At 37.0% G+C, this 26,063-nt stretch overlaps 1 protein-coding gene across 3 annotated transcripts in view; it reads left to right on the top strand.

The window, feature by feature from the left end:
• The first annotated feature begins 2,740 nt into the window (after positions 1 to 2,740).
• STXBP5 (syntaxin binding protein 5) overlaps positions 2,741 to 26,063 on the top strand; it is a 184,983-nt gene continuing 161,660 nt past the window's right edge. For 2 of the 3 annotated variants that reach the window (XM_024248132.3, XM_054558276.2), the window contains exons 1-2: positions 2,741 to 3,689; positions 4,973 to 5,070. In XM_024248132.3, coding sequence (XP_024103900.2) covers positions 3,537 to 3,689; positions 4,973 to 5,070 — 251 coding nt within the window. In that variant the 5' untranslated portion in view covers positions 2,741 to 3,536. The remainder of the gene's footprint in view (positions 3,690 to 4,972; positions 5,071 to 26,063) is intronic. The other variant, XM_024248133.3, reaches the window with a different exon arrangement.

Here is a 26,063-nt window from a genome sequence, read left to right on the forward strand (position 1 = left end):
TTCATTCAAATAAAGCAAATAAAAACAACTTTTATGAGAAATTATGATGGGTAAAATTCTGTTTTGTGCTCAATTTAAAAATGAATAATATAGATTATTTATTTTAATTTATTTAATTCTAAACTTAAAATGTTTAATTAATTCCAAATAAAATTCTTAAAATTTCAGTTCTAATTTGAAAAAACAAATTGATTAATTCTAACTGACATATAAGAATTACCGTGAGTTTGAGGATCGATTATTTTACCTTTGCTTTAATAAAGGTCGTTATTTTGGGCCATTGTTGGTTTTGGCCATTTGGATTTTTGGATAAGTCCCCATGTCTCTGAGCACAGAGGATGGACTGCAAGCTCACAAAGGTAAGCTATATCCATCTTAAATTCCAGGTATCCACTAAGAACTGAAATTTTGACAATGTCAGAATGAGTTCATAACCTGATGGAAAAGATAGAGTATAGAAATAAAAACAAACATTCTAGAGTCAGAAGTAGGAAACTGGCTTAAATTGGTGACTTTTTGAAGTCCCCTTTACCTCAAGGACCCTGATAGAATAGGAAACTGACATTTTTGAGTGTCTACAGAGTACTAAGCAATGTAGTACAAACTTTTCATATTCTTTCTTTTCCCCCTCCAGTTCATTCTCATAAATTTCTAAGAAGAAGGTGGTATTAATCTTATTTTAAACCTGAGGAATCTGATCCCTAGAAAAATTTAAAATTTGCCCAAGATTACACATATTACCATGGTCTGGACTGAAGTTCATGGCTGGCTGACAACAAAGCCTATATTTTCCCACTACACCGCAAAGCCTCTCAACAAGAAGTTGTCTTTTTTTTTCTAGAAAGTTTTATAATCCAATGATGAAAAATTGTCCAATAGATTTATTTTAGACCTAGGTAAGTAAAAAGGCAGATCATACAATTCTATGGGGTTGTGGTCTGTCTGTTTTGCAATTTCCCCCTGTGGAATCAGATGTATTTTTAGAAAGCTCTCAAGGTAATTCTGAGGCTCTCTTCCCCATTGTCTTCCAATGGTCTTTGCCTCCTGTTCGCTAGGTCTGCTCCTCCTTATCCGGCATGATCTATGGTGGGCGTCACCTTGTCCAAGCCTTCCTGGTCAGTTAAGTGGCCCTCTGTCGTCCTCCTTCATTATTTCATCATTGGAGTCATCACATCGTTTTACAATTACTATTTATGTTAAAAGTAGTCTCCGTTAGACCGTAGTGAGCTTGCTGAAAGCAAGAATTGCATTTTCGTGTCTTTAGTACCTAGCACACCGCCTGACAACAAAATGTTAGAGAACTAAATTAATAAAAAATTCAGAGCCACTTGGAAATAGTTTAAGAATGTCCTCAAATTTGTTTTCTTGGTCGTTGCACCCAGTGAATCAACTAATTCAATAAATATTAAACAACAAATCAAAATTTTGTAGGTTCCAAATGCAAGACATCGTCCTGGGATGCGGAAGCTGCAGAGTGGACTACATTTCCCGAAATCCCTGGGCCCAGTCGTAGTTGGTTCGCTGACTGCTTTTGAATGCTGGTTAACTCAACCAATAGGGTGACGGGAATTTCCCTAAAAAGAGGGAGCCCAACCAATCACAAAGAAGAGGGCGGGTGCTTCTGACAGGTTTGGAACTTAAAAAAACCCTTTGTGGCGGTTCCGTGGCTTTTCCGCAGACCAGAGCGAGCGAGGAGTCATTCGCCAGGAACTTGTCCCCCTCTCCCTGAATTAGGATTAGTCTTCCTGCACTTCCCTCCTTCCTTACGTCTTTCCTATTTCCACATCCTTCCTAATCAAGTACCTGTGCTTCCGTCCACCTGTTCTGTTGAACGCACTCTCCGGGGGGTTTCCCCGGCACAGTCTCTGTCTGTCTTTTCCAACTTGAGCCAGGCATTTGTCTCCAAGCATTCACGCGAGATGGGCAGTGTGGCCTCGGAAAGATCTGAGCAAAAACTTCGTCCTATCCCCCTTTCCCCGTTCAAGAGTGAAGCTCCCAGGGGATTACTGAGTGGCTCATCAGCGTCAGGGCGGATTGAAGGTTCTGAAAAATAGTGGCAGCGCGGCGTTTCCTGCCACCCGCGCTCCTCCCCGGCGAGGGGCTGGGTGCGGGGTAGAGTCATCGGCCGGGGCTGACACCGGCCCTGGAGCCGTTCCCCGCTGGCAGCCTCTTCCATCCCAGCAGCTAACTGCTAAGGCCAGACACGTTCCACCAACAGTAACAGCTGTAGGAAATAACCCGTTTTTTCCCGTCTAGGTTTCTCTCCTTTTCCTAGTACCTGAGTCCATCATCCTCCTGCCACTGACATATCGTTGTCTAGACGCTCTTTTTCAAAACTCAAATCCAATCAAACAAAAACAAAGCCCGTCAATAAAGCAAGAACAATAATACTGCAGCCAGCGGCCAGGAGCGTGCACCCCATTAACGGCGAGAAAGCATCAACCCCTGCTGTAATGACTGAATTGGAAAGAAAGGTTTCCTGCTGCTTGTTAGTCGTCAACATTTTTACTATGCCAGCTGCAAGAGAAGCAGCTGCATACTCTGGCAACTCGACTAGGGTGGGAGAAATTTAGCCAGCGTCTGGGATTTTCGCAGAAGATAATTTAAGCCCCAGCTTCGCTCCGGCTGGGGGGCTGGGGGCCTGTGGGGCCAGGGTGGGGGAACGGGGCTGCGGCGCGCATGCGCAGGTCCCGCAGCCCGGCTCCGGGGAGGCCCTGCTGCCGCCACCGCCGCGGCCCGCGCTTTAACCGCGGCTGCCGCTGCTGCTCGGGGCGGGCGTTGGTGCCGTGTGCCGAGGCGCCCTGTCAGGCGAGGGGGAGCGGCTGGGCGGGGAGAGCCGACGGCCGCGGCGGCGCCTGAGGAACGCAGCCGGGCTCGGGAGCGGCGAGGGCGGGCAGATCCAGCGGCGGAGGAGCGAGGCGGAGCGAGGCAGGCAGCGCGGGGACCCACCCCAGGCGCCCTGTGTGCGAGGCCGGGCGGGCAGCGGCGGGGAGGCCGAGCGGCGGCCGCGGACAGAGAGCCGGCGACCCCCGGCAGGAGGAGAAGGAGCCGGAGGACGCGCCGAGGGACTGCGGGGTCGGGGCGGGCGAGCAGCGGCGCGGCCGCGGGCCATGGACGCAGCGGCGACGGTGGCGGCGGCGGGGGCGAGCCGGGGCGGCGGCGCGGCGCAGAGTCCGCCCGCGGCCAGGTGAGGCTGGGCTGAGCGGGCTCGGGCGCCGCCGCCACTGCTGCTGCTGCCGGGCCGCGGAGCGAGGAGGCGGCGGCGGCGGCTGAAGCGGCGCCACAGCAGCCGCGCCAAGCAGCGGCGGCCTCGGAGGAAGAGGGGTCGCCGCCCAGGTTTCTTGCGGCCGCCGCTCTGGTCGTCGCAGTATTTCCTGTTCGGATTATCTTTTGCTTCCCCCCGGCTACCTCCTTGCCCTCACACTCCCACTCCTCCGTTTCCGCGGTCGAAGCTGCCCTCGGCCCCGGGTGGTCTCCCCCGCCCGGGGACCCCCTGTGCCTCCCCTCCCGGGCTGCGGAGGAGCCCCTCCGAGACCATGAGGAAATTCAACATCAGGAAGGTGCTGGACGGCCTGACCGCCGGCTCGTCCTCGGCGTCGCAGCAGCAGCAGCAGCAGCAGCATCCGCCTGGGAACCGGGAGCCGGAGATCCAGGAAACGCTCCAGTCCGAGCACTTTCAGCTCTGCAAGGTGAACGGAGCGCGCAGCCCCGCGACGCCGTCATTGAAAAATTGGGGTTGTTTTAAGGGGGCTACTCGGGCTTTACATGGGAATGCAAGGGAAGAGAACGCCAATAATAATAATAACTCTAATAAAAGGCTCGCTTCTCCCCTGGCAAACGTTTCTTCGGTGGGTTATTTTGGAGATTGATACCTTACTCCTTTTCGTTGATTTTTCTGTCTCCCCTTTGCACATGCAGCAGTCAGTTCAAGGTTGCTTCAAACTATTATCCGACCTTTAATTAGTATTCTGATACTGCCAGTAATAACCTGGAAGCTTTTATATTCAAGCGTTTTAATATGATTCACCAACTTCGAAGTTTCTTTTGGAAACGGTGTCTAATGAATGTTGTTTATCAAAAAGCCAAACCTGTTTTACCACACCTTTGCTCATCACTTTTCCCTTAAAATGTGGTGTGAGTGGCTTACGATATGAAATCACAGGGTTCCTTTTATCATTATGTTTGTTAAAAAGTACTGAGATTTTTGCCTGTTAATGGCACGATAATTGCCATAGCGTTCTGTAATTCAGAAAGAATGATGCAGCGAATTAACTCACCAGCTGCTTAATGAGAAACACAAACTTGCCTCGGTTTTAATACCTGCCTTTCTCATAAATAGACATGTATTTGTATGTCAGAGTTTCTTAAAAGTGTGCATATATATATATATATATATATAGGTCTAATGCCCTAAAATGATTATGGCCTTAATAGTAAATTGCAAAAATATATGTTGTACTCATCTTCATTCTGTTACAAGTGTAAAATGTTGGGATAGAGGTTTGATTATTGCTCTACTGAATGCTTGACTAAAGTAATTATATGACAGCTTTTCCTTAGAAGTACTTGCGTTAGCATCCAAATAAAGTAATGATGAAATGAATACTGCCAAAATAAAGTATGAATTGCATTTAATGGGTTTACAGAATTTTGGACCACTGCAAACTTTGGTCATCTGGTGTCGGATGTAATAGTATAGAATATTAATAAAAGATTTTCTTCTATGGAATACCAGTATTATGGAAAAGCGAAATTAAAGTATATCACTGGACTAGATTTTTGTTTGTTTCAGGTTCTATGTGAATAACTTTGTTAATGTAGGTTTCACTTATTTTTTCAAAAGCAGTAAGTGCATGTGTATGTGTTTTGCATCGGTGGTAGTGGTTCTAAATTCTAACGCCTCTATTGACTTTTCTATTTTAAAATTTCGCTTGCTGCCTTGGTTGCTGTGATGTCACTTGCCCATCCCTAGACTGTTCGCCATGGATTTCCCTATCAACCCTCAGCCCTGGCCTTTGATCCTGTGCAGAAGATCCTGGCAGTGGGAACTCAGACTGGTGCTTTAAGGCTGTATCCTTTCTTTAATTTTATTTTTTAACTTCTACTTTGTTCTCCCCAGTCCTTCTGTGTTGCTGATATAGTTCCAAAGAAAATTTTTATTTTCCTGTTGATGTGATCAGGTATATACTATGAGAAATCATGTGTTGGCTTTTCCCTTGATTATAATTCAGCTTATATACTGCTGTGATGTTTCTCAGCTCTTAGTTTATAGTAGCTAAACATATATCCAAATAGAGGTCTAAAGTTTTTTTATAATAACTATTTTATTTGTAAGGAGATAGAAGTTTCTAAGGAAAAATATATCTGCTTATATACTGTTGGTCTGATGAATGGGGTATGTTAAGGATGACGTTTAGAGACAGTACTTTTAAAAATATTATGCATGGTAGATATTGAACTTATGACCTATTCTAATAAATTAGAGATTGGATTTCAATCTGAATTTAGTTGTTTTTGGCATGTCCGTGTGGAAAAACAATTAGCAGAAGATGAGTGTAGCAAATTAATTTTCTATGAATAGTTATAAATGGTTAACATTTCTACCAGTTTTTAGAGCATTTTCTTGAAAAATGCATGGGGATAAATTTTTTCTCTTGATATATTTTTTCTCTCATAGTCTACATTTGTTATGTATTTGTAAAAACTGTTAGGTTACTATACATTAAACTACTAGTATAGAAAGAATTACTTTTCCTGGTTATGTATGAACTATATTAGTTTTATCAGTTTTTATCATTTTTTCAAATACTTCAAAAGATTTTTTTCAAGATAATTTTTTAGTGAGAACAGTGCAGACGACTCACTTTCTATTTTTATATTGAAATGTGTTTTCTTTTACTGTGACTTTGAAACATACTTAACCTAAATATATTCTTATTTTTAAACTTAAGATTTGGATTCATCCATCTGTAGGATATCTACCTCCTGCATATTAATGAGTAACGTGTTGGTGATAAATAGAAAAAAAAATTACTAGATGATCTCAATAGACATTACTATTGTCAAAAAAAAAAGAAAAGAAATATAGGAGAGGGGAGGAGCTTTACCCCTTTATATTTTAGATTTTTCTGGTTCCTGAGAAGGAGCGAGGGAACCTGCATTTGAGTTAAACATGTGCCAGGCATTTTACTTACATTTTAAAGTCATTATTTCAAAGAAGTACTATATGATACATATAAAGATATATATATATATATATATATAAAGATAATGCCTCCAGTTTTATTTGTGACTTAATGTACTATCTTCAAAATGCTAATAGAAGTTTTAGGATGGACTATTGAACTGTGTTACTAAATGAAGTCTACTATACATAGTAAATACTACCCAGTCATACCTTTATAAACGACAAAATCTGACCAGGCTAGATCTGAACCTGTTAATTTCTGAGAAGTATGTCTCATGTGCTCTTGCCCAAATATCTAGATAGTTATGACCAGAATATTTTTTGGCTTCAATTGTTAGATATTTTTATTCCTGAACTCGATGATCAAGACCATCTAGTTTAGGATTGTTGTGTGAAGATGGGAATGAAGTTATTTTGTGGGTGTGGGCCCTGAGTGTTCAGCAAAACTCTGTAGTGACGAGACTAGTACAGCGTTGGATCTAGATGCATTCTTTGGAACTGAAAGCAGTTTCTTTTTTTTCCCAACAAGAGAATTTCGTAACTGGACTAGAAGAAGGAAAGTAAAGTTGAATTAAATCAGCTATTTTTCCGTTATTTTGCTTTTCTGTAAAATGAGTTTAGGTTTTATTGTTTTCCCAGTGTGATCTCGACATTCTTTTGGTAAATAACCTTTTTTTCTTGTAACAGCCAATCTAGCCATTTTATAATTTAGTATAATTGTAAGTGAGTACCACCAGCAAGGCTGATTCTATAAAACCAGATTCTTAGACAACACTTTTACCCTAGTGCATTTGATTAATTAGCAAGTTGGCACAAAAGGTGTAAAGTGTTAGGCCTAGTGCTAATTGCCAGTTAAAATCAAGGATCAGGTGGCCTAAATTGTCACTTGTATATAAGTTTTGGTATACTTTTTATAGTTAAATATTATGTGAATAAAAGTGAACCTGTAATAATAGTTTGCAATTATACTCTAAAGTATTTTTAGAACCTCCTTACTGAGAATGAAGTATGGAAAACTATTTACTAAATTACTTTCTACTTTGCCTTTTTATGAGATTTCTATGAACATTCCAGAGTGATAAATTGGCTTGCTTGCCAGTAATACCACCTAGTCATTCCTTCTGTTGGGTTTAAGTAGCAGATGAGCTTATGAGCTTTATTTATTATGGTTCTGATTTATAGAAAATGACTAAGCCCTTTTTATTTTGTCTCATTTTCCATATATGTGCTTTCAGGTATATGTTAGTGTCTCTTTCTTTTATTTTTGAAACTGGACACCTAAATTCCAAATCTCCACATTTGGTTAACATGCAGATTTACTGCAAGTGTGTATATTTTGACTTGGATCTTTTGTATATTTTCCTATTGTAATTGGTTTCTTTTGATCCTTTATTCTCTTCTTATATTAGACTCTTGTAGTCTGTAGTACAGTTATCCTAAAAGGTATCATTAGAGCAGAAAATAGTCTTCTAGATAAAGTATTTTCCTTGCAGACTGAAAAGTAGGCGATGTTTTCAGAAGTAAGATTAGGCTATTACAATTCCAAATGTATATATAATTTGACTGATGAATATCTTCCTAAATGTTAGAAGACTTTACTAAATTGATTTATCTACTCTGGGTTAAAACCAAAAAACCAAACAAGAAAGATATATCTGATAGCTAATGTTTGTAGACAAGGATTTGTGAAAAATCTTAATCCTTTAATAATACACAACAAATAATGAGGCAAAATAAATGTATTTACTACATTAATGTATAGCAAATGACATATGATATAAATATGCTGAATGCTAAACCTTCTTGGCTTCTGGAGAGAATATGAGATTGAAGAATGAAGGCATTTTTAATAATGTTATTGTCTTTATCTAGACTTCTGATTTACTACTAAAATTTCAAATTGCTTCATACTTTAATGTAATCATGGGTTACCCTGATCTTATTTTTAAAGTAAATTTTTTTTCTAAACACAATGAGGTCATTTTATATATGAATATTTCAAGGACTGAGCAGAAAAATGGAATTTCAGGTTTATTGAACTTGTGTAAAAATTTGAGGTTTAAAAATGAATTGTCAAATTATTATCGAAGAACCTCATTCATTGTCTTCTTGACTGGTGGAAAATACAGTGAAATAGACAATCTCTGTTTTGATGAGGCATGGATTGTCTTTTATAATGCAGAGTAATGTTGCTGGAGACAGGCTTACAAAATGATTTTTTTACCTTAGAGTTGATTTAACAAGCACTTGAGTGTCAGACAACATTAGATTATAAATTGTGGCCTGAATTCTGGTTCTTCTCTTTCCACTAAATAATTACATGTCCTTGAATTAGTTTTTTTTTCCTTACTATAAAAATGAAGGTGCAGTATTAAATGATTTCTTCAAGGAAAAATTTTATGATTTCAAGTAGCTATGTATTCTAGAGGAGTAATACAAAAGAAATGAAAATGTGGTCCTTCTCTTCAAAAAGTTTCCAGTTCTAACCAAAGGACTGGAACTAAATAAGCAGTTGAAATTTGAGAATTATTTGGGGCTCTGCTGACATTACACAAAGTCAGGTTACATGTAAATTTGTTGCACTTGATGAACATTTCTATACATTGGTAGATAAGGATTCAGAATGACAGGGAGGAAGGAGTGGGAAAATTATTCTAGGCAAGGAAAACAGTATGGGCAAAAGCATGGAAAAGGGAATTATGTGAGTTTGGAGGAATACTAATGAGGCTGGTTGGAATAATTGAGTTAGCAGGAGAAATAAGGAGGCTGTTGAGGGTCTTGAATTTTAACCTGAGGTATCTGCATGATGTTCAGTTAGGAATCATGGTTATGTAATAGGAGATGCTGACAGGAAGAAAGCGTGATTTTTCAGCATGATTAGTGGGGTAGTGGTATCATAGATGAAAAGAATGGACCAAGTGAACTTCACAGAAAATTATTAATCCATATAGGTAGTAAAGTGAATCCAAAACAGGGGTGGCAGAATGGGAATTGGGGAAGGGCTTGATTTGTTTGTATAAAATCTTAGTGAGTAACTAAAGATGATAAGGTTTTGCAAGTAATGAGGCAATTACAAGCGAAGTGAAAAACTTGGCAAAGAAGTGGCAGAGAAATGTTGAGTTTGAAATTATGTTATCTTTAACTTTTATTGTATTATCATATTGAGAGAGTAGCCTAGACTTCTTATTTTAGTGTGAGAATTTGATATACTTTCACTGTTTTGTTTTGGTTTTTTTTGGCTGGTCCTTGGTGATTTCCAGAATTTTGTTATTGAATGTATATTTAAGGTCATTAGTAGCTGTTTGGCATTGTCCATTTATTTTCTGTCAGTGTTTCTCAAAGTGGTAGCTTTCTAGGCAGGATAATTCTGTGGGTTTATCCAGCACATTGCAGGATATTTAATATCCCCATCTCCCACCTACTAAATGCCCATGTTGCCTCCCCTGTCAATATGGCAACCCAGACCCTCCAACACACTTCCAGGTGCCCCTGGTTGAGAACCACTGCATTTAGCCCAAGTTCTTCACCAGCTAAATAAGAATAATAACCCTACCTAGCTTGTGAGGTTATTGTCACGATTAAATCTAATAAAATGTGTGTGTGTAGCTTTTACGATCATGAAGGGATATTATGGTGGATACATGATTATTACATTATTATTATAATACATGATTATTAATATGAGAGTTTTTCTGTGGCTTTAATTTTTAGGTCCTTCATTTCTATCAGCGAATACTGAGTGGCAACTGTGTAGGAAGGCCTTCATTTAGTTTATTTTTGTAGCTAATACAAACTTTGAGGAAAAGATACTGAAAAGCACTGTTCTTTTCTTTGAGTTTGTTTTTAAAATGGTTGTGTTCAGCTGGGCACGGGGGCTCACGCCTGTAATCCCAGCATTTTGGGAGGCCAAGGCAGGCGGATCACGAGGTCAGGAGTTTGAGAGCAGCCTGACCAACATGGTGAAACCCCATCTCTACTAAAAACACAAAAATTAGCCTGGCGTGGTGGTGCACACCTGTAATCCCAGCTACTCAGGAGGCTGAGGCAGGAGAATCTCTTGAACCCGGGAGGCGGAGGTTGCAGTGAGCCAAGATTGTACCACTGCACTCCAGCCTGGGCAACAGAGCAAGACTCCGTCTCAAAAAAGGTTCTGTTCTTCTCAACCACAAGTTTTCAAAATTGCTACTTAGATGTAGTAATAATGTATGTGAAAGTTTCTCACATACGGTAAATGCTAAATTGATTAATGACTTTCTGTACTGTACTTATAAGGTAGCATTAGAATATTTTGACTTGCTACTTAATTTTATTCTATAAAACATAATTATACCATGGACAAAAATGGAAATGATTATCATTTGAAATAGTTAAAAGTAAAATAATGAGTTTAGAATTTAGCCAGTGTTTTTTGTTCGTTTCTTTGTTTTGAGTCGGGGTCTTACTCTGTTACCCTGGCGTGCAGTGGCACGATTATAGCTCACTTCCACCTCCACCTTCCAGGCTCAAGCAATCCTCCTACCTTGGCCTACCAAGTATTTGCGACCACAGGTGTGTGCCACCACTATTTTGTTTTATTTTTGGCGGAGACGGAGTTTCACCATATTGCTCAGGCTGGTCTTGAACTCCTGAGTTCAACCTCCCAAACTGCATGAGCCACCACGCCAGATTTTTATCCACTCTTCTCCCTCCCCATCATTTTTGTTCATAGCCACTTTCCTCCTCCTCCATCCTTTTTGTTCATGGAAGAGTTCTGTTCATTTGGAATTGTAGTTGTGCAGGAGAAACAAGGAGCTTGAAATACGCAGCTCATATCTCAACTCTTAGCTCCTCATTCAAGAGGACATTGCATAAAAGGAAGAATAAGTGCTGTATCAGCTGTAAGTTGTGATTCTTAGCATGGACTACCGCAGCAGGAGGAATAGGCACATTTATTTCAGAACAACCAGAAATGGAATCTGCTTGGAAACAGTTTATTTTGCAATGGATTTCTTGTGGAAGGAAACAAATGTGATAGAAACCATGGAATTGAAAAGAATATGTTAACTATTGGAGAATCAAGTCCGTGCTTTGTAAGCCTTTCTGCTTTAAGTAAGATGAGTTTTTATCTCTGTTGGATATTCGTTGTTTTCTGTTTGGTTTTCAGTATGATTCATTTGAAATTACAACCTAACTTTGCCATCCTAAAGGAAAAACTAAAGGCATTTTAGAAGAATTGCCTTATTATTAGGAGATTCTTGTTCCAATAATCTTCAGACTTATTTTGTGTAAGTGAACTAAAATCTCTGTGCTTCAGTTCCCTTTCTTGTAAAATGAGGAAATTGGGATGTGTTATTTCCAAGAATCCTTCCAACTTTGGGACCTTAGAATTTCTTTTTCTGTGGGGGATTTAGGAATTCTTTGGACTGTGTTCCTGTAGAGCGATCTTCTTGTTGATTGCTCTGAGTTCTTGTTAAAGAGAATGAAGTATTAGACTCCATACCATTGCGGCTCCCTCAGCTTTGTGTCCATTGACTACGTTCATAATCCAAGTCAGTGGAAGCACAGGTGTAAACCTTTGTTTACAGAAGGGACCAGGAAAGAGCATGTGAATGAACTAACACAAATGTCTTTCCTTGAAACAGTAGCTCACATTGAATACTAAGATGGTGGGTTGTAGCATTTTCTGTGTATAACAGATAAGGTCTCATTATGAAATAGGAAACCAGGACATTTTTTTAATACCATTAACAGAATTTACCTTCTTTCTTGGTTATTAAATGTCAGGATGTAAAATTAAAATAAATTAACTTAAACAAGAATATTGAGTTCATAACCACATGATCTTAATAATCTTTAGAGATTTATTACAGAGACTATCTCCCTTGAATTGCTAGTATGTAATTTGAGTACTAAATTTGGTAATTGTATGGTATAATAACTTGGAGTAATAATTGCTGGGCATGTACATGTAAGTAACTGGACTATAGGCTTGAGTATCACTAAATAAAAGATAAGCTTAATTGTTGGATCAATTTGGCTTTACCTTTATGCACTGGAAGAGGCAATTATTTACAAGAAGAATTTTTTTTTTTTTTTTGAGATAGGGTTTCATTCTGAAATATAGTGGCACAATCACAGCTCGCTGCAGCCTAGACCTCCCGGGCTCAAACGATCTTCCTGCCTCAGCTTGCCAAGTAGTTGGGACCACAGATGTGAGCCACCTCACCTGGCTCACATAATTTTATATGTGTGTGTGTGTGTGTGTGTGTGTGTGTGTGTGTTTTCTTTTTTGCAAATATGGGGTCGTAATATGTTGCTGAGGCTTGTCTCCTGGGCTCAAGCTGGGATTAAAGATTATGAGCTACTGTGCCCAGCTACAAGAAGAAAATTAATAATTAGAATATCAGTAGTGTAGCAGTAATAATTAGTAATAATCAGAATGTGTATTTGTTTTCGATGTTTAAATGAAAGTTTCCTGACCTGATTTGCTATATTAGCATCATCAGAAGGTATACTTGGTATTTTGGGATGGCAGATAAGGAAATAGTTTTTTGGTTTGACCTAAACAGATGTTTATCTGTTTAAGAGTATAACAGATTGATATAAAGAAAAGGGCATTTCACTATTAATACCTTTTAGATTTGGATTTGCATTAAGATAGATTTTAAACATAATATAATTCTACAAAAGTTCTTGGGAAGCAAAACAAAGTGATTACTGATGTGATTTTTATGAAATAAGCTAAGAGTTCATAAAACTATAATAATAAAAAACTGCCAAAAGGTACTTGATACATTTCTCTTCCCTTAGTCATATGCAGCACACATTATTCTAAGGAGAAGTTATGGTGCTTTCTAATTTAATTACTCAGACTTCCTGTAGAGAGAGATTTAGGTTTCTATACAATACAATTATTTTGCACTTTAATTTGAACACATTTCTGATTTTTATTAGTGGCAATAAAAATAAGGACTTTTTCATGATCTTCTGTATATCTGTATTATCATTTTTAGTATTTCTGAATAAGTATATTGCCATCATCTACTTTCAGATTTAGCAATTCTAGTTGGTTGGTTTAATCTCTTATTTTCCTCATATTTACTTTTAAATAAATTTTGGATACCAGCTCTGTTTACCATGTAACTTATCTTTTTTCTTTTGGCCATGAGTGGAAGGTAAGCTGAGGTGAAGGAGGTAGGGGTAAGAATTGTTGACACAGTTTACTGCTTACTAGTCACTGTTCCACAATGGCCATGTGTTTAGTGATTCCTTAAGTCTAGAATAAGCTTTTCTCTGTTTAAATAATTCTTATGTTTAAAACCCAGTGTCTTTGTCTTTGTGATATATGTTTTGGTTTGATTCCATCCCCACTTCCATCCTATTTAGCCATCTTTTTCTTGGTTGAGCCTTTAAAATTTTGATTTCTACATTGCCATTTCTTTATAAGTAATATGTGACATTAAATGTCTAAAAATAGACCTTTTGGAAATTGTAGCTGTAATATGGAGTGGCATTTTCTTTTAAAATAAACTACAAAGAATGTTACAGGGTGTGAAAAGATACCGTGCAGTCCAAAGAAATACAAATCAGCAAAATCAGCCAGTATCCTCTCCTTTATCAAGAGTCCGGAAATTAGACAGTAGGAGTGTATACATTATAAAATCAAGATGAGGGAACACACAGATTCCTAAATGATCAACTTTCTGTCCTTCAGTAAGGATCATAGGGTGGATGAGTATGTGTGTGTGTGTGCAGACATTTAAAGAAGATCTGAGTCTTTAGGAGTCAGTGAACATTAAAAGGCTAGATAGCAAATTATGGTAGGCTTTATGGTCTCTGTGACAGCTACTCAACTCTGCTTATATATTAGCACAAATGCAGCCATAAACAATATCTAACGAATAAGTGTGTGTCAGTAAAACTTTATTTATAAAATCAAGCAGTTGGCTGGATTTGGCCCACCGGCCAAAGTTTTCCAATCTCTGCCTTAGTTTTTCAGCCTGACTTGTTTTTAAAGGATATACAGAGAAGAATGTTCAGTAAGAAATACATTTTTAATTTAAACTTCATTAATAGCACTTGTTACTAGTTGAAATTTAACCTTTTGTCACAAATAAGAGTCTTAAAAAGAATCAGTAATTTTTTTTTTTTTTTTTTTTTTTTTTTGAGACAAGGTCTGGCCCTGTCGCCCAGGTGGAGTATAGTGGTGCTATCTTGGCTCACTACAACCTCTGCCTCCCAGGCTCAAGGGCTCAAGGGATCCTCCCACCTCAGTCCCCCAGGTAGCTGGGAATCTGGGTGCACGCCACCACGCCTGGCTAATTTTTGTATTTTTTTGTAGAGACGGGGTTTTGTCATGTTGCCTAGGCTGGTCTCGAACTTGTGAGCTCAAGCCATCCGCCCACCTCAGCCTCCTAGAGTACTTGCATTATAGGCGTGAGCCACTGTGCCCAGCCAAGAATCAGTAATTTTTAATAATACATAGTAACTCTATATATCAAGGTAAATTATTTTTATAGGTTTTTTTTAAATCTTGTGAGAGGTGTGTTATCTCTGTTGAATTATGATTAGTATAATAATAAAGGTAGCTTAATTAGGCATCCTTTGAGGGTAGTTTAATGATTAGCTCAATTATTGAAGTGTTTAGCTTGACTTCCTAATTTTAATTAAAAATATACTTGCCGTTGTAGCTTTTTCTTAATATCTTTCTTAATATCATATACATATGTGTAGGTACATTTAAATAGATGCCTTTAAAGATAAAAGTGAATGTAAGCATTTTATTAAAATATTGTGACTTCTTTGATGTTACAGATGTTTGTCAAAAATAACTGGGGAAAAATACCTGAAAATTGAATAATGTATTTTTTAAAAATTCATGGCTGGGCACGGTTGCTCACGCCTGTAATCCCAGCAGTTTGGGAGGCTGAGGCAGGTGGATCACCTGAGGTCAGGAGTTTGAGACCAGCCTGACCAACATGGTGAAACCCGTCTCTACTAAAAATACAAAAATTAGCTGAGCGTGGTGGCAGGTGCCTGTAATCCCAGCTACTTGGGAGGCTGTGGCAGGAGAATCACTTGAACTTGGGAGGCGGAGGTTGCCGTGAGCTGAGACTGCGCCACTGCACTCCATCCTGGGAGATAGAGAGACTCCATCTCAAAAACAAAAAACAAAACAAAACAAAATTCATAAGGCTCCCAGACTAAAATTCAGATTCTTGGCCACTTTCTTTAGAATCAGATATATTACATGCCTCTTGTTGGAAAGAACATATGTGGTAAATTTCATTGGAAACTGAAATTTTGTCTACTTTTTGAAAATATTTTATAGTTGCCCACTGACCACTCTTTACATTATTTTTTCAGTAGCAGTAAATATAGATATAATTTTATTTAGTAAATGAGGCTAATTTTTACTTGATTTCATTTCTCCAACTAGTATTCTTTTGGAAGTATATATAAAAATATATATATGACAAACAAATGAAATGATAACATGCTGAGCATATTTCTTTATATTTATTGGAGCTGTGATTTTAATGTGAGCATTCACCCAGAAAGGTTTTTAAATAAAAAACAGCTGATAATTTTTGTTTTATATTAATCTTCATTTGAAAAATAAGGTTTGCTTTATACAGCTTGTTATTTGTAAGATATATGACAAGTCCTAGAACTCACATGGTAGCTATTGTTAAACAGCAAGTTTTAAACAATTGGAGGTGTTTTAATAATAGTGTTTGGTCTTGTTTTTTATTTTCAAATAAGTGCAGTCTGGAACTTTGAAGCTTTTCCTTGTGAAGTTGTTTGTTGAGTGCTTAATCCTGCTCTTTCTTGAAAGTACATAATCTTTTATTGTGATGGCAGTACCTCTGCTTTTTCACAGCAGCACTCTTGTCAAAGGTGACTATAAATCTGGCCGCATCAGCTATTGCAATACTTTCTGCTAAATGGTTTTCCTTTGTGCATTTGTCTCTTTTTGTCTTTTGAAAAGGAAAAAAAAAGTGTTGAAACAGATTTTTCCATCTGTTCAGTCTTTGTACTGTATTTTTATAATATATTGTATTTTTCTTTTGAAATTCACTTAACATACTTGAGAAAAGAACTTAGCCATTAGGCATCTAGGAATGGATGCTGGGATAAAAAGCTGTTTTTACTTACATGTGAGAATTTACATTCTTTCTTGTTCATTTAACCCAGACCACTATTATTTATGACTACATAGTAAATAGTAGTTTGAGCAAGTGGTTCCTTTAAAAGTATATTTATCTATCAAAAGCCATTCTAAAGAATTGCCTGTGATAATAAATATAATTCATTTTTGCCTCTTCAAAAACAGTCCTAACTCCAAAACAGTGAATATTAAGAATGATTGTTTTCAACCACTCTAATTTGTTTACAAATAATAAAAAATTTCTTACTAAAAATAATAGTGGAAGGAGGTAACTAGAGGCTTATTCCAACCCAGTGAATACTATAATTATGTATTAGTCTGAATGTTGCAATTACTTTTCTGTTTTGGTGCTTGTTTTATTCGCATTAAAACAAAAAAGCAGTTGACCAACCTAAATTTTCAAATACTGTTGGACATTTGTAAAATGTTACAGTTGTCTTGACTTAGTTTTAAATGTTGATATACACATTTTTCTTGGCTATTCTTAGCATTTTGTTAAATTTTTACTGCAGAAATAGTTCATTTTGTAGTTTTACTTAAATGAGATTAGCAGAATATTAGCATTGAGTAAGCAGTAAAAATTAATTTTGCCTACTCTTATTATCATGATGATGTGGCTATCTTCATTTTTAACATATTTTCTAAATAGACTTCATTTTTTAGTGCAGTTTTAGTTTTAGGTTCACAGCAAAAGTAAGTGGAAGGTGCAGAGATATTATATATACTCCCTGCGTGTCCCAAAAACATTCGTAGCCTCCTCCATTATCAGCAGAGTGGTACATTGAATCTATATTGACACATCATTTTCATCCGAAGTCCATAGTTTATGATAGGGCTCATTCTTTGTACATTTTGTGTGTTTAGACAAATATAATTACATGTCTTTCATCGTTATAATATCATACAGAATATTCTCACTCTCCAGAGTTTTGTGCTGTTCTTCATGTAGCTCTTGTACATATTTGTTAGATTTATATTTAAGTATTTCATTTTTTGGGGTGCTAATATAAATTTCAAATAATTTCAAATTAATTATTTCAAATTCCATTGGTTCTTTTCTGGTATATAAGAAAGTGAATGACTATGTTTTTTTTTTTTTCTTTTTTAGAGACAGCCTTGCTCTGTTTCCCAGGCTGGAGTGCAGTGGCACAAACACAGCTCACTGCAGCCTCGATCTCCTGGGCTTGAGCAGTCCTTCCACCTCAGCCTCCTGAGTAACTGGGACCACAGGTGCACACCACCGCACCCAACTAATTTTTAAATTTGTTGTAGAGACAAGGTCCTGGCATGTCGGCCAGGCTTGTCTTGAACTCCTGGGCTCCAGTGATCTCACCTCCCAAAGTGCTGGGGTTTACTGGCATAAGCCACTGCGCCTGGGTGTGAATGAGTTTTGTATGTTAACTTTGCATATCCGGGCCACCTTGCTATAATCACATATTGGTTGCAGGAGTTTTTCTGTTCATTCTTTCTGATAGCTGCATAGTTGATCATGTTATCAATGAACAAAGAAAGTTTTCTTTCTTTCTTCCTAATCTATCTGTATACCTTTTATTTCCTTTGCTCATTGAATTAGCTGGTGCTCCCATTACAGTGTTGAAAGGTGTGATAAGAGGGATATCCTTGCCTTGTTTCTGATTGTAGTGGAGAAGCTTTGAGTGTTTTGCTATTAAGTGTGTTAACTGTAGTTTTTATGTAGATGTTCTTTATCAAGTTGAGCAATTTCACCTGTATTCCTAGTTTACTGACAGTGTTTATCTGGAATGAGTGTTGTATTTTCTGCATCAGTTGATATAATCATGTGATTTTTCTTTTTTTAGCCTGTTAATGTAATGGATTACATTAATTGGTTTTCAAATGTTGAACTAGACTTGCATACCTGGTATAAATCCCATTTGGTCATGCTGTGTGATTCTTTTTATACATTATTGAATTCAGTTTGGTAAAAATTTTATTGAGAATTTTTGTATCCCTCTTCATGAGAAGGATTGATCTTAGTTTTCTTTTCTCGTAACGCCTTTGGTATTCGTATTAGTGTAATGCTGGGCTCATAAAATGAGTTAGGATGTATTTCCTCTGCTTTTATTTTCTGAAAGAGACTAGAAACTTGTTATAATTCACCAGTCAACCCATCTGGTCCTGATACTTTCTATTTTGGGAATCTGTTAATTGATTCAGTTTCTTTAATGTATACAGGCCTATTCAGATTGTCTGTTTCTTCTTGTGTGAGTTTTGGTAGATTATATCTTTTAAGGAGTTGGTCCATTTCATCTGTGTCATCAAAATTGTGGGCATAGATTTGTTTTTAGTATTCCTTTATTATCCTTTTAATGTCCATGGAAATTAAAGTGATGTCTGTCTTTCATTTCTGATGTTAGTAATTTGTGTCCCCTCTCTTTTTTCCTTAGCATGGCTAGAAGCTTATTGATTTTTTTTTTTTTTTTTTTGAAGGAAGCAGCTTTTGGTTTTGTTGATTTTTCTCTTTTGATCTCCTGTATTCAGTTTCACTGATTTCTTCCTTAACTGATATTATTTATTTTCTTCTGTTTACTTTGGATTCAGTTTCCTCTTCTTTTTGTAGTTTCTTAAAGTGGAAGTGATTGATTTTAGCTGTTTCTTCTTTAATATATATGAATTCAATGCTATAAATTCCCTTTAAGTACTATTTTCTGTGTTTCCTATAAATTTTGATAAGTCATTTTCATTTTTATTTAGTTCAAAACATTTAAAAAATTCTCTCTTAATATCTTTTTTGACCCAAGTGTTAATAGAATTGTTTTGTTTAATCTCCACATATTTTGGGATTTTCCAGCTCTCTTTTTGTTATCGATCTCTAGTTTACTTCCATTGTGTTCCAAGAGCTGACATTGTATAGTTTCTATTCTTTTAAATTTTTTGAGGTATATTTTATGGCCCAGAATATATTCTATCTTGGTTAATGTTCCATGTGAGTTTGAGAAGAATGTGTATTTTGCTGTTATTGGATAACGTAGACTGTAGATGTCCATTGTATCTAGTTGGTAAAGGGTGGTGTTGAGTTCAGCTCTGTTGGCACTTTTTTCTGCCTGCTGGATCTGTCCATTTCTGATAGAGGGATGTTAAAGTTTACAACTGTAATAGCGGATTCATATATTTCTCCTTGCAGTTGTATGAGTTTTTGTCTCATATATTTTGACAGTCTGTTCTTAGGTGCATACACCTTAAGGATTGTTGTGCTTCTTGGAGAATTGACTCTTTTTTCATTTTGTAATGCCCCTCTTTATCTCTAATAACTTTCCTTGGTCTGAAGTCTGTGTCTGAAATTAATATAGCTACTTTGCTTTCTTTTGACTAGTGAAAGCATGGCATATCTTTCTTCATCTATTTACTTTTATTCTATATGTGTCTTTATATTTAAAGTGAATTTCTTGCAGACAGCATATAGCTGGGTCTTAGTTTTAGATCCACTTTGACAATCTGTCTTTTAATTGGTGCATTTAGGCCATTGAAGTTTAAAGTGAATGTTGATATACTTCGAATAATACCTACCATATTTGTTACTGTTCTCTATTTGTTGCCCTTGTTTTTGTTTCTATTTTTGTTTCCCATTCTTTTTATGCCTCTTGTTGTTTTCATTGAGCATTTTATATGGTTCCACATTTTCTCTCCTTTCTTAGCATATCAGTTTCTTAGCATACCAGTTATACTTCTTTTTTTATTTTTTTAAATAGTTGCTCTAGAATATGCAGTATATATTTACTGTTAATCTGGGTCTACTTTGAAAGAACACTATACTGCTTCACAGGTCATGTGAGTACTTTGTAATAACAAAAAGAAATTGTAATTCTTTACTCTGATCACTTATGTCATTGCTGTCATTCATTTCACCTATATATAAGCATATGTGTTTATATATATAAACATACATAAACTGGATACATTGTTGCTGTTATTATTTTGAACAAACTATTACTACTAGATCAATTAAGAAACAGAAAAGTTTTTATTTTTGCCTCTATTTATTTCTCTGATGCTGTCTTTCTTTGTGTAGAGCTGAGTTTCTGATCTATGTCATTTTCTTTAAGAAAGAAACAACTTTGACATTTTTTGCAGTGCAGGTCATTTCGTCAGTTTTTGTTTGAGCAAGTTTTCATTACTCCTTCAGTTTTGAAGGCTAATTTTGCAGTGTACAGAATTCCAGTTTTTTTTTTTTTTTAACTTTCTGCACTTTAAATATTTTATTTCTCTCTCTTCTTGCCTACATGGTTTCTTGTGAGAAGTCAGAAATAATTTTTATCTTTGCACCTCTGTTGGGAAGGTGTTTTTTCCAATGGCTTCTTTCAAGATTTTTTTTAATCTTTGGATTTCTGCAATTTGAATATAATATGTCTAGGTGTAGCTTTTTTTTTTTTTTTTTTTTAGCATTTATTCTGCTTAGTATTTTCTTAGCTTCTTGAATTTGTGGTTGGTATCTGACATTGATTTAGAGGAAATTCGCAGTCATTATTGTTTTAAATATTTCTTTCTGTTCCCTCTTCTCCTGGTTTTCCTGTTACATGTACGCCTTTTGTTGTTGTCTCTCTGTTCTCAGATACTCTGTTCTGTATTTTCCAGTGTTTTTTCTCTTTGCTTTTCAATTTTGGACATTTCTGTTGAGGTATCCTCAGGTTAAGAGACTATTTCCTTAGCTGTGTCCAGACTACTGTTGAGTCTGTCAAAGGCATTCTTTACTTCTGTTAAAGTGTTTTTGGATTCTAGCATTTCTTTTTGACTGGTTCTTAGAATTTCCATCTTTCTACTTATATTGCCCATCTGTTGTTTGGTATTGTGTACTTTATCCATTAGAGCCCTTAGCATATAAATCGTGGTTGTTTTAAATTCCCAGTCTGATAATTCCAAGATTACTGCCATTTCGAAGTCTGATTCTGACGCTTGCTCCATCTCTTCCAACTGTATTTTTTGCCTTTTAATTTTTTCCTGATATCTGGACACGATGTACTAAGTAAAAGGAACTGCTGCAAATAGGCCTTTGGTAATGGCGTGGGGGGAAGGGAAGTGTGCTATAGTCCTGTCATTAGGTGTCAGTTTTTTAGTGAGTCTGTGCTCTTGGGCTGTGAACTTTAGGAGTGCTTCTTAATCTTTTCTCCCCACACTTCCTCCCACTCTCTTTTAGGTGGAATAGGATGGCTAAAGTGGGCTGGAGTTGCGTACTTCTCTTCCTTTACTTGGAAGGCTTGGGCCCACTGGAGTGAGTGATTTTTCTTCTCTCAGGTTAATTGGTCTCTGATAAAACCCCAGCAGGTTAGGCTCTGGTAAAAGTGTTATTTCTGAAGGCAGTCCTTGTTGTTAAGAACAGAATATGCTCTTGCATATTTAAAAATGGTTGCCTTTTCTCTTCCCTCTGCTGGTAGCATGAGGGAATTTTCTCCAATATTCATTGTGAGAACCTGCTCAAGCTTTAGAGGTACAATTTACAAAGATGTGGGGACATCTGTATGACTGGGTTCCCCTGGAGTTTTTGACTTTCTGACTTGTCTATTTTGAGCCTCCAGCTATTCCTCAGTTACAGTGCTTGCTTCCTTCCCCGGACACAGGTTTTCACAGAGCTTTGTGCTTATGGGTTTCTGCTTTCAGCAAGTTGTGATTCTCTGTATCCACCTGTTTGTCTTTCCAGTTTGGGGGCAGTGGTTTGTCTTGTGTCTCACTTCTGTTACAGATCTTTAAGAAGAGTTGTTGATTTTCCAGTTTGTTCAGCTTTTACTTCTTGTTAAGATAAAATGATTTCCATGCTCCTTACACACTACACTGGAAAAGAGAAGTTGATATTAATTTTTATTGGTGAAAACTTACGTGATCTTCAAAAAGAGGTTTTAAAACTGACGTTTATCAAGTAGGTGCAACTATGGAATAGGGGTACTCTAAAACTGTAATTAATCAGTTGGCAAAGGCTTTGGATTGCAAGCACATTCATAGCCCGTAATATACAAAATGAAGTGCTCTTCATTATGTTCATCTTTGGTAAAGACTTACTAAACTGTTGTTTTGAGCATATTTCTATTAAGTAGTCAGAAGCTAATTTAGATGAGAGTAGGAAATTATTAAACATTTGGAAAATAAGACCTGGGAGGAGATAGGGAATTCATGATTATTCAATTAGAAAAAAAAGGAAATCTGAGAAGTTATTTAATAGATTATATGTATATAAATAGATTATTTAGGGAAGGTAATGCTTAATTATACTTAGGCCCACAAGGTTTCCCAGTGTTTCTCAACTATGGCTATACATTAGAATAATTTGTGGAGCTGAAAAGACCAAAATGTACAAACAGTGCCCAAACATGCTTGGATTTCTTCTCTAGAGATTCTGATTCAGTGAGTCTGGCAAAGGGCATGACATCTGTAATTTTTTGTTTTTTAAATCTTTGTGGATGCTTGTGATATAGAGCCAAAATTGAGAAATACTGGTTTAAGTGTTTGGCAGGCTGGGTAGCAGTATTCTTAGGCAGATGGTAGAAAAGAAACATGTTAATTACTGTATATAGAGAGGATGTCGTTTTAAAGCAGTCATAACATCTTGAGATCTGTGGTGTAACCATGAGGAAATACACTGCCTTTTTGTTCTGCCACTGCCTTTGGAGACAGGGCTGTGAAACTGTTACGTGAAATATTTGGAAAGGAACTGGAGTTCCAGGTCTTGAGTTATGGTGTTTTTCCTTCCTAGCAGTTTATCACTGGTCAAGAGAACGAGCAATATAAAAGACCTTGAAGTCTAATTATGGTTGAAAAGTCTATTCTTAAACATGCAGGGCTTGGCCAGGTGCGGTGGCACCTGCCTGTAATCTCAGCACTTTGGGAGGCCAAGGCAGGCGGATCATTTGAGGCCAGGAGTTCAAGACCAGCATGGCCAATATGGTGAAACCCTATCTCTACTAAAAATACAGAAATTTGCCGGGCGTGATGGTGCATGCCTGCAATCCCAGCTACTGGGAGGCTGAGGCACTAGAATCACTTTCATACCCGGGAGGCAGAGGTTGTAGTGAACTGTGATTGTACCACTGAACTCCAGCCTAGGAGACAGAGTGAGGCTGTGTCTCCAGATAAATAAAATAAAATAAACCAAACTAAACTAAACTAAATTAAAATAAAATTAAAAAATTAAGTTGCAGGTGATCCTCACACTGATGAGGTTAAGAATGCAAATGACATTTCACAGATGAGAAAACTACAGCACAGTTAGATTGTTTTAGTTATTACAGACTGTTTAATGTATTTTCATTTTTTCCTGGTAACCTGCTACTTACAGAAAGTTTATTTTTTTATCATTAGTAGGATAAATATATTATGTACTGCTGCTTTTATTTATTGACTTTCATTTATCCCCCGTAAACAGTGTGGATGAAGGAATCAAAGGTTTCTGATGATGCTCAATTTTTTTAAATTGTTTTTATGTTCACACAAAATAAAGGACAGTATTGGTCCTAATCTAAAGCTCATCCTCTTTTCACAAATGCTTCCATCAATATTCTTTGATCCCATTACAGTGGTATTTAGATTTTAACTTTGTTATTGAAAAATAATCACATTATGGTTAAATCTCTTCAAGACTTAGGCCATTAAAAGTAAAAATCATCTACTGACTTTTTATTCAGAGTAGTAAGGCAATTCAGAGTAGCAACATTTTGAAGGCATATCAAAATACTTAAAAAGGTTTAAATTACCGTTTGCTGAAAGTAAAAGAATGTACTGAAAGAAATGGTAAGAGAGGTTAACCTTCAGTGTTTCTGATGAATTAAAATTGTGCTCTTGGGTTTACCTTTTTTACTGTGGTAAGAAGGAACAGTTTTCCCTTAAATTTTTTCTTGGTTTAGTAGGAGAATATCTGCTCAAAGAAATTTACTTTCACAGAATATTATATAATTAAACATATACTATTATAGGATAATTTATTGTCGTTTCTAAATATAGTTCATAGAAAATATCATGATCGTTATTCTTATCTTTAAACTTTGCAAGATATAAATGTATTTCCAGAAACCTCACAGGATATCACAGTTCTCCAGTTGCTTTCTGTTTTATGTGTACTCTAGCCTTCCATTCCTGGGTTGGAAAATTGAATATGTCTCTTCTGTAGAGATTAGAATAATATCATTACTTTTCTTTGCCTTGTTCCTCTTTGAAAATAATTGATGAACAGATTCTCTGAAAAGATACATAATCTTAAAAAATATTAATAATTTATAAAGAATATACCAGTTTCGATACTGTCTCATTCTTCATAAAAGTAGAGGTTGTCAGAATATGTGTGTCAGACATTTTAATAATACACAGTGGTAGTGACGGTAGTGAAAACTTGCCCAGGAGCGATACTCTCAGACTTTTATCACTGACTGCGGGCCCGTGGCCTGTTTATTTTACTATTTTTTGTTTCTACTTTGCTGACAGTACAAATCCCACAAGGAGGAATAAGCAATAAGAGGAAATATTGTTGTGATTGTAATAACAACCTAAAAAAATCATTGAAGATAAAATGAATGGGCTGGAAATGTAATTTATGGGATTTTAAGGGCTATAATGGATCCTAGAGAAAATCGAGTCCAATTTCCTGATAGTGACAGGATTAGAACATTTTTCCACTGTTGTGTACTTTTTATTGGTTTTCTGAAAAGTGAACTAATCTTACCTAAGAAGATATGACTGGAGCGGACATGGTGGCTCATGCATGTAATCTCAGCATTTTGGGAGGCTTGACTCCGGAAGTTCAAGACCAGCCAAGGAAACATAGCGAGACCTTGGCTCTACCAAAACAAACAAACAAACAAAAAAGCCAGGCATGGTGGCAAGTGCCTGTAGTCCCAGCTGCTCTGGAGGCTGAGGCAGGAGGATCCCTTGAGCCCAGAAGGTTGAGGCTTCAGTGAGCCATGATTGTGCCTCTGCACTCTACCCTGGGTGACAGAGTGATACCCTTACAAAAAAAAAAAAAAAAAAAGATATTACTGGACATAAAACATGTTTCTTAGGTTTTAAGAAAACTCATTCATTCATTGAGTGTCTGCTATGTGTCATACGGTTTTCCAGGCTTTGGGAGTGAAGAGAGCAGATTACCACATTCCTATTACCTGAGACTGTTTGAAAGCCTTCCGCACTCTAGGGTGGAAGTATAGCATAGGCTGTCAAGCATAGTTGTGTAATTCAGCCAAAGATGGTCCCAACTGAAGGAAAGGAAGTAGGTACAGAATTCAGTATGACTGTATAATAAGGAGGGAAATCAAAGAATGGCATGAACATATAAGAATACCATAAGACATGCTAAAATTTCAAATGAACTGATGTTTGTGAGAATAATTGAAAAGTTTTTTTTCCAAGTAATATTGTTACCTACGAAATTCTTATCTACTTGGAGTAACTGAAGACCTAACTGTTATATTGCTTTTATAATTCTGTTGCTAAACTTTTGAGATTTGTACCCTCAGTGCCTATTAAAGTTCTCAAATAAGAAAAATTGATGAGTTAAGCAAACATGGTTAAGGAATATCATTCTATAGCTTGCTAACTTACCTCCTAGGAGCTACAAAATGAGCGAACATGGAGGGTAATTAGGATCATTAGTACAAGAAGCTCTGATTTGTTTCCCCTTAATGTGCCCATTTTTCTTGCCACACAAGTCTGTATAGTAGTGAATGACAGCAGGTAGGGTTAGAAAGAAACCAGTGGTTATGGGGAAGAGAGAGACTAAGTAAGTGGTTTAAAATT

Source organism: Pongo abelii, chromosome 5, assembly GCF_028885655.2.
Source record: "Pongo abelii isolate AG06213 chromosome 5, NHGRI_mPonAbe1-v2.0_pri, whole genome shotgun sequence".
Lineage (NCBI taxonomy): Eukaryota > Metazoa > Chordata > Mammalia > Primates > Hominidae > Pongo > Pongo abelii.